The sequence below is a fragment of the Artibeus jamaicensis genome, unplaced genomic scaffold, assembly GCF_021234435.1.
Source record: "Artibeus jamaicensis isolate MK-2021 breed Jamaican fruit bat unplaced genomic scaffold, CSHL_Jam_final scaffold_1964, whole genome shotgun sequence".
NCBI lineage: Eukaryota > Metazoa > Chordata > Mammalia > Chiroptera > Phyllostomidae > Artibeus > Artibeus jamaicensis.
The window spans coordinates 35,116,322-35,131,865 of NW_026522030.1; the positions used below are offsets into that span (position 1 = coordinate 35,116,322).

Sequence of the window (15,544 nt, forward strand, 5' to 3'; positions counted from 1 at the left end):
GATTCCCAGTCTGTCAGAGAACAGAAAGTTTCACAAGAGCATAAAAAGCATGAGAAGCCAGAAAAATAATAACTGGCCTTAGTGGCCAGAACAGCTGCGCTGCAAACCCTTATCACAGGTTTCAACTTTGTAAATTAATTCGTCTGCAAATAGTGCCCTGTCTCCAGATGCTGCTTCGGTGCTGGAGCACTGGTTTCTTAAGGATTTAACTTTAAAGTCAAGGGCTTCCTGCACTAGGTGTTACAAATAAGTAGTGTCATTTTCTTTTTGCTTGGAGGTTGTTCATCCAATCATATCCCAGTATGCAAATAAACCTTAGCCCTTGCAGATAAAAAGGAACAAATAAAGCCAAGTGCTCTATCAGAACTAAATCGCTGAGCCCGTCACCTGTATTTCAGGAGCTGAACCAGAAATGTCGTCCTCAGGCACGTCAGACTTACCTGTCCCACTCACCAACTTGAAGTTTCAATATACTAAGGTTAGTACAATTTATATTTGCTGCATTGTGTCAGGTTTATAAAAACTACATTTATTTAAAGCAGAAAATGTCAATTTAAGTAAACTTGTGTAAAGAGCCCTTTGCAAGTACAAAAATAAGAGGCTTGCAAAATGTAGTTCTAAATCTAGTGTCTTGACCAAATGATGAATTCTAACCCACATTGGGCAATCTTTTATAAATTTATTTCTTAAAAGTATGTTTATGTGAAAAGCATTCTCTTCTGTGTGAGATGTTCTTGTGTCTAGATTCACTGGGTTTTACTAAGCAGTTCTATTAACTTCGGCGCAGCCCAGCATGCATGGGACAAGAGTAAATACTTGTTAGAGAAGCTAGAAAGAGCCAAACAAGTGGGAAATGATTTTTTTTAAAGAGAAAGAAAGAAGGAACAGCATGCTGAAGTAATATGATCTTTTTATATGAGTAATGAGTGTCAAAATCAAAGGACCTAAGTCTGAGTATTGAATAAAAGCTCCTGTTTCAAAAACTTTCAATGGACTTGCATTATTTAGCATGTTTTGGGAAAGAAGGAATTCTTACTTATTTCTTCAGCGAAAGTTGTAGCCATTGGAGCAGATGTATAATTATTAGCTGATAAAAATAGAGAGAAACAAGAGCAGGAGCCAGATCCAGACTCCAAATCCACAGCGAGGGAGAATGAGGGGATGGATCTTGTTTGAATCGTTCAGTAGGCTTTGCCTATTTCACCCTGCCGTATGCCAGCTTTCCTAGCAGAGCCTAGAACTCCCAAACAAATAAAAGGAACAAAAAAAATAATAATAGTCTAACCAAAATCACTTAAAGTTAGCTTTATATTGTGATGGAGAAAGGAAGGTGAGAAAGGAAGTATTTCAACTCAGAAAGAGCAATTTTGCTTTCCGAATCAGTCAATGAAAAAAAAATCAAGAAGATTATAATTTAATGATAAAGTAAAAGACTCGTTTTTATTTATTTACTTTTTATGTCCTTACTTGTAACCATGGGTGGTTTTGTAATCTGAAGTTCAGTTACATTCTCATTTTCATATGTGCGCAAAAATGAGGAAGTTGCCCAGCCCCTGGCTCTTTTCCTTAGGAAAGTGTCTGCAGAAATCAGATTGTGCCTTTAACGTGGTTGACCAGCAGCTGTAATGTGTCCTAATGTTTTATTTTCACAAGGTTTTCTTAAAAAGGGAACATTTTTTTCATTTAATTTTATTCCAAATGGGAGCATTAAAAATGTGGTGAGTCCATACCCCCAGCAATTCCACTTGGCAAAGGTATGCCCAAAAGATAACAAGACTCAAGACTCCAACCTTCCCAACTTTCTTACTCCAAGTTGGTCAATCACAAGAAATTTCAATCCAAGGCAAATTGAAAAATGTGTTTCATAAAGACCATAATCCTTGGCAATGACTGAATCATCCCACTACTATTTTTACAAAGAATCTTTTTTTTTCCCAATGCTCCTAACTGGGAAGATATTTGGTAGTCTGAATGTCACATTTTTTAAAATGGGGCTTTGCAGAAATTTGTAGTCTCCTCCTAGGTGCACCTCAAGGAAGCTTTAATGTGAAATACTCTTGACTGAATTAAGCTTCATTTAGTAGTTATTAATTAAGCATGTAAGAGACAGTACTAGACAACTGAGATGGTCATTAAAATCGAACACACAGACACAGATCAAGTGATCCTTTAAACGCACAGAGAAAAATTTTTAAGATGGAAACCTCTTGTTCCCTTCAAAGTCATGACACAAGAACACCCTTTTAGGAAACATGACTGACCTAAGAGTTCAAAAGAAGGCAAGATTCAAAGAGCAGGATTTGCTCTTGCATTTAAAAACTTTTCTGGGTAAAAATACCCAGTGCAAGTCAGGGAATTTTGATTGCTAACACATCTTCTCTATCAATCTGTTCTGCTCAGATAGCATTTTATTGTCTGACTTACTGGTTACAGCATTTTCACACTTGGAAGGACACCAGTTATGTATGTAATTAAATCTAAATGGGTGAGCTTTTTCAAATGCCTATGCATTTTCTTTTTACTGTGCCCCACTGAAGAATTGTATTGGATTTGCACTTGCAAGAGGAGTTGGAAAATGATGGTTTAATTAACATTTTCCTGGTTGCAAACCATATAAACAACGATTTTATAGTGTCCGAGGAATTACCATCTATAGCTAGCCCCTAACCTTTGTATTATTTTTCTCTTACTATGTTAATATCCTTTTTTTATCATCACTAGAAGTATGGTCCTTGGGGCAAGGTGGAAGGAAAAGACAAGCAGGGTTGAGTAACAAAAAGTTATTACAATGATGGCAGAACTGCCTACTCTCAAGCTTGAGACTGTTTTTCACCCAAACAAAAGAAGTCATTGTTGCTTATTTTTTATGATGTATTCTCTAGCACAGTCTGATTAGTTTTTTTGTTGGGGTGGGTAAAACAGAGATCAGAGTTAAGAATTACATTCTAAAATGATACAAAGGTTTTTAGAATTTAAAACCTCAATAACATCATTATAATTCCACGTAAACTCGGATCCCACCTCTAGCCTCATTTGTCCCCTTTCCAACTCTAAATGAGTCATACATCTATCAACTCATCTGTTTTATTGAGCCTTTAAATGAAGAGCTTCTTTGAAAGTTATGTGATCATTGGACAAACTATATTACCCCCTCTGCCTTGGTTTCTTTATGTGTAAAATGAAAATAATAAGGATATCCATTTCCTAAAATAGATGAAAGCATTAAATGAGTTTAATGCACATAAAGCACTTGAAATACTACTTGGCACTTGGGAAGTAACCAATTAACAATTAGTTAACCTAGACCTATTTATTTTTCTGATTGTTTCCAGTTTCCCGGAATCTTCTCTTACTCAGCTTTTCCTAGAACTATTCTCATTCTCTTCTAGTCTTTTTGTCATTCTTTTTTGCACAGTCATGCCCCACTTGATAAGGTTGGCACTGGAGTGAAGTTCCAAGGTTTATCCAGGATTTCAGGGGTCAAGAATTTTCTCTAACAGAATTTGGTAATTTTGTTTTCCATTTTCCTTTCACAACACTGATTTTCTACCTTAAAAAAAAGACATAGGAAATTCAAGAAGACAAGCTTACTCAGGATTCAAAATTTTAAAACTGAAGTCTTAAACTTAACTTATTGAATAATAATTTGTTTGTGCCAGAAAAATCTTCATCCACTAATGACATTGCATAAACACACAGTAGGCATGTGAGCATGTGTGCACACACACACGCAACACAGGAAACAGTTTTAGCTAAAATCCATCATGCTTACTCTCTGCCAGTACTGTTTTAAGTTTTTTATAATGATTTACACACTCCTCACAATAACCCCCTGAGGAGGTTACTGTTTCTGCTCTGTAGAGAAGACAGATTAACAGAGTTGCTAAATCACTAGCCTGAAGCCACACAGCCAGGGACAGAACTGGACTTTGAAAAAGCCAGTAGTCTGAGCACTCACACTGAGTGACTTCTCTAAGATCAGTATCATTGCTTTGGGGCAGGAAGTTGCTGGCATTCTGTCCTGTTCATTGTGTCCATTCCTGACGACTGAAGGGAACATGACCATGAGCCCCTCCAGTTGCTGCTCAGCTGTTCGTAGGTCCCCAGGAGAAAGAAAAGACAAAGCTTTCTTTTCCCAAAGTTTGCTGAATAAAGAAAGTCCATTTGAAGTTTGCGAAACTGGAATTTTCATTCAAAAGATGTATTTTTGATAGAGAAAATTTATGAATCATTGAATATTATGTGCTAGGCACCATTATCTCCTTATAAATTCTCACAGCAAATTCAGGCCACATGCATTCTTAAATACACCATCCTCTTCACCCATTTCTCCCATCTTCTCTTCTCTTACTTAACGCCATTGGACAACCACTCTGTGCTAGGTCTTATAGTACAAAAGGACTAATATGATTCTTGCCTCATGGGGCTTATATTCTTGAAGGGTATATAGGGTGGTATGGGGAAAATAAACAAGTGAATAATTTAATCACAAATATGATAAGTGTTACAAAGAAGAAAACAGGAAGCTAAGAGAATATGAGAGGAAGATCTTCCTCTTGAGGAGATTTCAGGGAAGGTCTTTTAAAGGAAGGTTTTTTTCAAAAGGAGGGAGAGTTAAGGTGAGCAGAGCATAAGGTGACCTTGGAGAGTAGGAAAGAACAAAGATCCAGAGCTAACAGCACAGGCAAAGACCCTGTGAAGAAGAGCTTGGTGTGTTCAAAATACTATCAAAAGTCTAATGTGGCTGGAGCAAAATGATGAAGGGAGAGAATAGATGAAGTGGGACCAGAAAGAGACTACGACCAGATTGCCTGGTAGATTTTATTTAAGGGAAACCACTGGGGGGTTGGGTGGTGCGGTGTTTAAAACAGGACAGGACTTATATTGAAGACAAAGCTGATTGTGCGGTGACCCTGTTTTCACTTGGGAGCTCCTTTTAACTCACTTCTGACAGAAGTAATATTTGTTTGCTTTTGACTTGGAAGCAGTTGAATAAATAGCTGGATGACTGCAAGGTATAGTGGCTTAACAAGATAAACTCAGCTTCGATTTCCATCTCTTCCACTTAGTTAATGATATGAATTTGGCCAGGCTTCTAATCTTCAGTTTCGGTTGGCCTGTCTGCACATTGGGAATAAGAATGACTACCTTGGAAAGTGCTTGTGAGAATTAAGGGAGGTAATTTGTGGAAAGTGCTCAGCACTTATTAATGATATGGTTTAGGCTCTTTTTAACCCTCTTCTTCCCAAGATGAGTTCTAGAGTTCTAAAACTGATTGTTTTCAATGTAAGTGGAATGAATACTTGAATTGCTAGTCACAGTTCAAAGCTGCTTTATTTCTATTGATCTCATTTGGAGTTCTTAATTAATCATGGGAAAGGAACTAGGGAAGATGGTACTAGTTTCCCATGTTAAAGCTTAGGTGTGCAAGCTCAGAGAGCTTAAGTGACTTGCTGAAGGTCACACAGCTCTTAAGAGACAATAACAGAATAAACTGGATTCTGAATCTTCTAGTTTTGATCTGTTACTTTTCTACATGATTTTTCATGTAGAAACACTAAAAACAGTATGACTTGAATCTCACTGGATTTTCTCTAACAAGTGCTTTCTTTACTCTGATGTAGAGAACTGAAATTTGGTTTATGGAAGACGAGGGGTGATTTGGACATTAGACCCCCAAACAGATGGATCAATAGAGAAAATTTACTCAAGAGTTGTACTTCTTGCATTTCAATGTGCCAGTGAATCACTTAGGGGCCTTGTTGAAATGCAGATTGATTCTGTTGGCCTGAGGTGAGATGTGAGATTCAGCACTTCTTACTGATGTCCTGGTTTTGACGATGCTGTTGAAGTGGGGTCTGTTGACCAGCCGCAGCGGTCTAGACATTTGGGGTCAACCTTATAACTCTTACCGCAGTGACCACCACCTGGTTCCTTAGGGAACCAACTTCCTATTTCTGCCAGCAGCTTACGCTCACACACGTCAGAAACATGCATCTTCCCCTTCAAAAAGTGTCTGAATCTAACAAGAATTAGATTATGGCCACAAACTAGTGACAGAACTGAACGTTAATTTTGCTCCTGGGAGATAAACATTCATGAATGCAATATTTTAGCTCATGTCTTAGGAATGCAATCCCGGCAAATTGTTTTGCAGTCTGGCACCTGTCTGGTTTCAAAAAATCTGTTCAACAAAAATACTGAAGAAAGTCACACATACCCTGAGAGAGGGTAGTATCCCCATTTCATAAGGACTCTCAGTACTACAAATGTAGAAAAGACTTCTTTGAACTGGACTTTACCCAATGAACTTGTTAACTACTTGCCAGAATGAGGGGGCTGAATGAAAACAAACACACAAACAAAAATCCAAACTTAAACAAACACACAAACTTAAAGAGTACAAGGGACATCTCATTTGAAGAGCAACCCAAATTTAAACAAACATCCTGGAGTGGCTTGGTTGATATAATACATACCGACATAAAAGAAACCTCGCAGAAACACAGGTATTGGTAACATGATGGTACAGTTGTGTCTAAATAGCAAATACCTGGCTTTGGGTGATGGTGATGGCGGTTTGGGTTTACATGATGCCATCGTCATTGTGGCCAGATATATTACATGTGTAATAAGGATACTGAGAAAGTAAATACTTACATAAGCCTTGATTCTATCACATGGATATATTCTGAGGATGTACATGAGGGGGTAAGTGTGTGTTTGCGTGTGTATATATATCAGAGGCCCCCACAAACAGAGGCAAAAAGTTGGAAAGTGTTTCTAATATTTGATTTTTTTAATCTTATGTCTACCTGACACCTTGTTTGTAATGTTGAAATTGTTGAAGGAAATTTGCTAGCTGGGAATCTGCACAAATGGCGCAGATCTTAAACCTGCCTGAACAAACTACAGTGGTACCTCAGTACTCGTCCTTAACTCATTTGGAACGAGCAACAGGTGCCGAAACCAAGAGAACCCAGTGGTGCAGCTTTTTCTTTTGCGGGGTGTTGTTGCAAAATGAGTCCTGAACAAGCCCCAAGCGCTGAAACATCATTTCCCTCGTTCAAGCAAGATGAGTGCAGGTCTGATGAGTTTTGAAGCCCACGAGTACCGAGGTCTGACTGTACCTCCCACCCCAGGTCCCACGATCTTGCTTTTTGCACTGCTCTCCTGTTTCTTAGAAGTCAAAGGAATACAAATAACTAACAATGGAATTAGGCTCTAGATTTTGCACTTTAGAAGGAAGAAGGCCTACATGTAAGTATTGTATTATTAGATGTTAACATTGTTAAGTATTAAATACGTACAGAACTTTCTGGTGCTTCTACCTCTTACCTCTTCTTTAATACGGGGTACATATGATGTACAAAACAGAAAATTGTTGACAAATGTTTTTGTCATCTGTGGGACATAGTGAAGATGTCACTTAAAATAGAAATGCTTTTCTTTATCCCTGAGTTGAAAAGTCTTTAGAGGTTTTTCAAACAAGAAGAAAAAAAGAATACACATTCATGCCAACAGAGTCAGACTATAATATAGAACAGAAATGAAAGGAAAATTTTATTTCTCCTCCTTTTGTCTTGGTCACTTCCTCATTTTATTTTCATTCCTTTTACTGCAGTTAAACATTTTCCTCCCATCTGTTATTTCCTCCTTAATTTCCTTTTAGATTTTTTTTTTTACTCTGAGTCTCAACATTTTGCTTTGCTGCCTTGGGGTTTACATTGAAAGTAGTTGCCAGAGATCTAACTTTGATTCTTTTAAATGTTTAACATCCCCACCTGACTTTGGTTCAGTCTCTTATTCAACCCATGTCTTATTTTTTCTGCCCCTCTTGCAACATTTTTTTTTACCCTGCCTAAGCCACTGAGAAAAGGTCTACACATTTACGACACCCATTACTTCCTGTACGTTTATAACAACACCCATCACTCGACATGCTGTGGCTGGGGCTCTCAGGTTTGGAAATTCCCATGGGTAACATCAATAGGGAAATCACTTTTCTAACCTTTGGCACATCTACAAACAAACAAACAAACAAACAAACAAAAACTTTGTGTACCTAAAATGTTATCTGTTACATCTCTCTGCCACCAAGAAAGCACGGGCCTGCCTTACAGGATCTAGAGCCATTGGCCCAGTTCAAGCCCTTGCATTCAGAGATAATGTGACCTGTGGAGCTCAGGGAAAATGGTGAAGGGATTAAGAAAAAGAAACCCTCATAGGCCCAGACAACAGTATGGTGATTATCAGAGGGGAAAAGGTGTGGCGGCGGTGGGTGGGGCGGGGGAGATGATAAATGCTGATGGAAGATTTGGGGTGGTGAACACACCATACAATATACAGATGGTGTAGTATAGAATGGTACACTGGAAACCTATGGAATTTTATTAACCAATGGCATCCCACAAAAAATCACACAGATAATGTGAAGACTGTGAATACAGGGCATCCCGAACACCTACCTGCTGGAGGGAATCAGGCTCTCTCCCCTGTAAGCCATCAGGTTTTAAAATCTTACATCGATAGCTGAGGCTAGTAGGTTTTATTTTTCCTGTTAATCATATTTAGCTGGATCCAAACCTAAAATATTTTGAGCAAAGGACTTATTAATTTAGGCTTTATACCAAACACATTAAGACATAACAACTTTTACTTGCAAAGGCTTTTTTTTTAATGACTTGGACACTAAAATGCATTTAGAAAAGAGCCACTTTTTTGTTTAATCGAAGGTCATATGATGCATCCCTTAAAATCTGACATCAAAAATTTAAAGAGTAAAATCAATTTTTCAGTTGCCTCCACGTTGCCATTGATCGTTTCCCCGTATAAGAAGCACTCAAAGTCCAAGGGGATGAGTGGACATCTATAATTTCCGATCAGTATTGTGAACTTCACATTGAAGTTTACTGTATTTACATACATTATTCACAATTAGTCTGAGCTCGAAATTCATAATTAGAACATAGCCAATGTAATGGTTAAATAGGACCGAAGAATATATTTTTACTTACTTTCATAGCCTGATTTCATTTCCTCTGAACTTACTAAAGGCAAACAACAAATGTAGAATGAACAAAGGGAGGGAAATGATAGAGCCTTTCAACAGGCCTAAATGTATTTCATAATTATTATAATAAACATTTGTTAGCTTATCATTGTTCATATCCAGTAGCTTTCCCTTATCCATGGTTTTGCTTTTTGCGGTTTCAGTTACCCTTGTTCAACTGCATCCAGAAGTATCAAATGGGAAATTCCAGAAGTAAACAATTTGTATGTTTCAAATTTTGAGCCATTCTCAGTAGCTGTCCTGCTCTGAACCACCCAGATTGCAAATTGTCTCTTAGCCTAGCTTCCCCACACTAGACACTCCCTCCCCGTTAGTCACTTAGTAGCTGATCTGGGTTATCAGATCAAACGTTAAAGAGATCTCTGCATTTAATGTGTTTGACTAGTGCTTATTTTGCTTAACAATGACACTTTCCGCATAAGTTTTATTACAGTACATTGTTATAATATTTATCACTATGGGGATCAAGAGCCACCACACAATGGCTTCATTTTCGTCATCAGAACTTATCTAGGACTTTTTTTTGCACTACAACTCTCTGTTCAGGGAGAATGTCTTGACTGTGTTACAAATATCCCAGTAGTGTTCCCTCCCTGTGCTCATAGTTTTCCCTTTTCCAGCAATCCGATTCTATCCTTCTAGTCCATGCCCCTCTCTTCCTTGACTGCCGCTCTGTAATTTATTAACTAACACACTGGCTTGGTTATTTTACTTTACGACCTTCAGTTCTCTACTGGCTGATCTTGATATAAATACACTCTCTTCTTAGATTATAAATTCCCTGAGAGAAGGGGTCACGGCACCCTCATCTCTCATTTTCCACAGTACCTTCTAAATAATGAGATGTGTTTACTCATTATTTGACAAATATTTTTCTGATGAGAAAGTGACCATTTGGAGTATGTGCATATAAATATAAATTCAAACAAAAGTTGAGTTCACAGCATTCTCGAATCTAAAAAGGTTAAAGCTGAATAATGCAGAGCAGTTGCTATAATTTGGGATCATCTCTGACTTGTCTCATCAATCGCCTGAAGGCTGCCAGATAAACGTGCCCTCTCCTTTTAGTTTAATGCTCATTTACAAAACATTCACTGGCTTAGTTTGAAAGGGGAGTTTTATAGACAGCTTAGATAAGAGCCTGATCATGAAACTACATGGTAAATACGCATTGGAATGGTTCTTTCTCACCAAGAGAGATTATATGGAGGGAGTAAAATAAGCTTTAATACATCAAGAGTATATTATTGAGAACTCAAAACTTCAAATTAGCACAGACCTGGGAGGAATCGAGTAAGAACTGCAAAGCTTCAGCTGCAAACAAAAATCTAGAGATATCTTTTCAAGAAACTTAAAAACAGTTCATTCAGCTAACAATTTGCAATCTGGGAAATGTAGTCCTCAATATGAACTGAGAATATATTCCAAAATGGAGAGATTAGGGCAGAGTTTATGAAGGCAAAAGTTGCACGGAGCTGGTGATCAAAGAGATGGGTTGCTGGGGTAAACAAGATCATAAACTTACATTACGTGTTTTCTGATTGATGGGAGCAACTAGGCTTTCAACGGTTGGCTGACTCAGGGATGGAGCAAGTGAAGTTGTAAGGTGGAAACAATGGGTAATATATGATTAAGCATTTATCAAGTCCTGGTTTCAGCCCAGGCCTATAGCACAAAACGGCTGTCTTTGATCACACAATTACAGTACAGGGAGTATTATTTAACAAAGAAGCAAGGAGTTCAATTTATCAAATAGCACAATCAGCATAGGAGTGAGGGGAAGGGATCCGGCTCTGCAGGCAGTTCCAGAGCCCGAAAGGGCAAAGTTATGCACTGCAAGCAGCTTTGGAGCTCAAGCTGCAAAAATTCTAAGTTGGAGGCCACAAATTATGATATGAAAGTTCGCACACCACAGCCTAACAAAATATAATCAATTCTATATCTTGTTTTTATTCAATTTTTGGCAAAATTATACATAGAAGAGTGGAATTTAGGGTATATATCTAACAGGGTGAGACTTGAGCTCTCTTTATTTTTTAAGACTTTATTTATTTATTTTTAGAGAGCAGGGAAGGGAGAGAGAAAGAGAGGGAAAGAAACATTGGTACGCAAAAGATACATAAATTGGTTGCCTCTGGTGGGGACCTGGCCTGCAATCCAGGCATGTGCCTTGACTGGGAATCAACTGGTCACCCTTTGGTCTCAGGCTGGCGCTCAATCCACTGGACCACACCAGCTAGGGTAAGCTCTCTTAGTTTAAAAGCTATAAAGTCTAAAGAGATAATAATATCTTTAGGGCAGAAGGAAGGGAGAATTACAAATCTGTGAATTAATTTACTGTGAGTTTTGTAAGACTGACTAAAAAAATCTAGGGCAAGTACCATGATATCTTTCGTTTTTTTTTTTTTTTTTGGAATTAGGTGAGTGAATACAAAGATTCTACCTTTAATACAAAGCAGAATATAGTGAGTACTTTAATGGTCGGATACTAAATTACTATGTTAGAAAGTGGAAAAAAGAGGTTAAATCGAACTAGACCAACTAGTGAATTAATGACATTTTCAGGACAGTCTGAGGTATGAGTAGGAGAAAACAGTAAAACTCCAGGCTGAGGAACTGCATGAATAACATGTGTGAACAGAAGGGCATGATGGTCGATTGAGACAGTGGAATGAAGCTGCAACAAAGGTAAACTGAGGAAATAATAGGACAAAAGTTTGGAAGAGCCAGATCATAAGCTACCTTATTATTATGCTAAGGAATTTGTGACCTGAACCACTTACTGTGTTTTGCCAAGTATAATGTGCACATTTTGCCCAAATTTTTGAGGGAAAAATAAGGATGTGCATTATCCATGGGTAGTACTAACTCTGTATCTATATAAATATTTTTAATTATTTTATTTATGCTTGTACATTAAGTAACTCTAGAAAACAATGACAACCATATGCAAAATAATACCCTGAAATATGTTCATTGGTTTTGTATCTAGATATAAATCAATAAAAATCAAATTAAAAAGTTAAAACAAAAAACTTTTCTGAAAGGTTGGGCCAAAAACATGGGTGTGCAGTATACACGGGAGCACATTCTAGGGAACAAAATCTGAACTGGGTTGACTTAGGAAGATTAAGGTAATGATGAAAATTACATTTTAGTTAGGCAGAGGTCATGCGGCAGGGAGAACAAGGACAGGTTCTTTATGATACTGTAGAACAAAATCATACAAAAGGATAACTAGGAAGTGTATTTCCCATTAACAGGAGAAGGAAAGTGTGTGTGTGTGTGTGTGTGTGTGTGTGTGTGTGTGTGTGGTGGAGAGAAAGGAATGTGCATCAGCAAGCTTTAGAACTTTAGTTTGAGTTAAGAGCAGCGTAAAGCGAGAGATGACAGTGAACTGTATTTGGGGCACAGTGATTAATGTATTTCCCAGTCATCCCTTGGGAAGAGAAATACAAAGGTAAAGGCTAGAGGTGCATAAAAGAAAATACTCTTTAAGAGTAATTACAGGATTCTATGAAACTCATGTTTGATAGCTAGAATGCTGATTCACACTAAAAGAAATTGGGCAAGTCAGTATTTTAATCTGATTTTATTTTACTTCCAATTGGACTAAGATGCCAATGTTTTCTTCATGAAGACTTCTAGGGATTTTAAGGTCCTCATCTGTATTCCATTCCCCTATCAGAGAATTTTCTTGATACTTCTGTCTTTTCTGAACCTCCTTATATCTATCTTTGTACATCAAGCCTGTTCAATTGAACTGCTTTGCACTCCCCCCGTTGTGTATTAGTGCTCACAGCATTTTCCTGTCAATTTTAGGCTAGCAGAGCAATTCTTTTCAACTCCTCCAAATACATAGATTGATGCTGTTTTGCCTTATGAATAATTGTAGTGAGATGAACAGGCAAATAAGGCTCCTCCTTCCTCTTGTTTATTTATTCATTTTTTTAGCAAATCACAAAATAATGCAACCATGTGCAGAATATTATAGGTCTTAGTAGTATCTAGTTACTGGATTGTAGGTTCAGCAATTCAATTTTAAGTTATATATTCAAGGATACTGAGTTTAAAATCACTTGAAGGGTGAGAGTACATTGAATGAACATTAAAGATGAACCAAAAAACCAGAAACACCGTCCTTTCCTTATCTTATAGCACAGCTTAGGAAGGAAAGCAAACATTTAAAAATGACTTTTTAAGAAATGTAATATATTTTACAATAAAAGTATAGGAGACCAGGGAGATATTTTTGAGAACAGGCTGTCAAAAATTCCTGTAAGTCACAGATTATAGAATTAATTATACATAAACTGTCAGTGATACATGACCATCTTTATTTTATTAATTTGACTAGATTTTATGCTATGTGTTACAAACATTGCACAATAAAATAGCCAAGTTAGTGCAAATCGTAGGATAACTTAAAAGACTGATTTTTACCCAAATATATACAATATAATTCATTAAACTAAAAGTATGTAATTTTGTTATCTGCCACTGGAAAATTTTTAACAGCTAAGCAATTTTTATTTAGAATAGCAACTGAGTTAAATCTCGGTGGGCAATGTTTGAATGCATTTCCCCTCAGGGTTGCACTCTTAATAACTTATCCTTGAATATCAAGTTAGGGGAGGTGTCGGAATTAAGATATCTATATAAATCCATTGCATTTGTCACTCTTCATTTAAAACTACATATATTGACTACCTGTGATTTAAAATTAAATGAACTAGTTGATGTTATAAAAATAAACCAAACAGAAAGTTGCATTACATAACATTCAACACTGGTACTTACTTTTTTATTTCAATAATAAATAAGAAAAAGGAGAACAAGAAATAATGGGACAAAGGGAGAGAGAAGACATTCTAGCTTTTGTCTAAAACAGAGCATAACTTAACCATCATTAAAGGAGTACTTCCTAACAGGCTTCATTAAATATTTTTCCTTTAGGAAAAGGTGAATGAGATATTAAAACTCTAGTAGGCTCCATATTGAAATGCAAACTTAGAGCTGTGAAAGCTGCAACTTAATCCCCAGTTAATGTGGCTCAGTGGACTGAGTGCTGGCCAGTGAACCGAAGGGTGATGGGTTTGATTTCCAGTCAGGGCGCAGGTCTGGGTTGTAGGCCAGGCCCCAGTAGGGGGCACAGGAGAGGCAACTACACGTTGATTTTTTTTCCCCCTCTCTTTCTCCCTCCCTCCCTTCTCTCTCTCTAAAAATAAATAAAATCCTTTTTAAAAGTTGAAACTCATTTAAAAGTGATATATAATTTTAAATATTTTTAAATATTTATATTTAAATATACATATTATTATTATTTTATTGTGTACACAGAACAAAATTCCATATTTTCTAGATCCCTTGGTGGTTTATTTTTATTTATTTATTTATTTATTTATTTATTTATTTATTTATTTTTGCGGGAAGGGAAGGGAAAGAAAGAGAGGGAGAGAAACATTGATGTGAGAGAGAAACATTGGTCATTGCCCCTCACATGTGCTCTGACCAGGGACCGAACTCGCAGCCTAGGCATGTGCCCTGGCAGGGGGTCAAACCAGTGACCTTTTGCTTTGCGGGATGATATCCAACCAACTGAGCCCCACCAGCCAGTCAGGTCCCCCTTGGTGTTTTTAGATGCTTGTCTTTTTCTCATAGATACCATTGGAAAATCTGGTCCCTGATTTCATCTGGGACTAAATCCATTTAGTCTGGGACTAAATCCATCATGTCTGGGGACAAATCCATTTTAGATAATCTTTTAAAACAAAGAATTAAACACTTGTGCCTTTTGAAAAGTCAATGAGAAAAATGACGCACTATTTTTTCTAAGATTTTGTTTAGCCGCCACCCCTATCCAAACTACCTTTAAAACAGTAAATAAGGGATTAGAAAATAGTCACTTATGACTGATGACAATAAATCATCAGTCACCCAAAATGAGCATCTTCAGAATCTGAAGTGGAAAATAGAGACGATGATTCACAAAGACCCAGCCCACTGAAGCTTCTGCTCTCCCCTCAGACTCATAATTATTTCAGATAAAAGCATCCTTTTCTACATTGTTTTCTCCGGTCTGTATTTTTCGGTATTGAGATGACCATAGTATAATTTAAAAGCATTATTCATTTTAGCATGTGTATGTTGTATGTGTGTAAATGTCTTCGACATACAAAAAAATCTTGGGGTGGAAGGGTTGTTCCTAAGGAAAGTAAGTTTGGAACAGGCTCACTTAGGCATTCTGCAATGCTTTAGTTTAACTTTTATAAAAAATTTCTCAAATTTGCTGCATTTTTAAATGACTATTTCCCTACTCTCCGCAGATATTCATAAACAATGAATGGCATAATTCAGTGAGTGGCAAGAAATTTCCTGTCTTTAATCCTGCGACTGAGGAGAAACTCTGTGAGGTAGAAGAGGGAGATAAGGTGAGTTTCCTCACACTAGTTCCATTCTCTGCCAGCTGTT

General features: G+C 37.2%; 1 protein-coding gene across 1 annotated transcript in view; it reads left to right on the forward strand.

Moving 5' to 3' along the window:
• Window positions 1-350: 350 nt before the first annotated feature.
• Window positions 351-15,544, forward strand: part of ALDH1A1 (aldehyde dehydrogenase 1 family member A1) — a 53,725-nt gene continuing 38,531 nt past the window's right edge. The window contains exons 1-2 of the mRNA XM_037140348.2: window positions 351-478; window positions 15,400-15,504. Of these exons, the coding sequence (XP_036996243.1) occupies window positions 413-478; window positions 15,400-15,504 (171 nt within the window). The 5' untranslated portion in view covers window positions 351-412. The remainder of the gene's footprint in view (window positions 479-15,399; window positions 15,505-15,544) is intronic.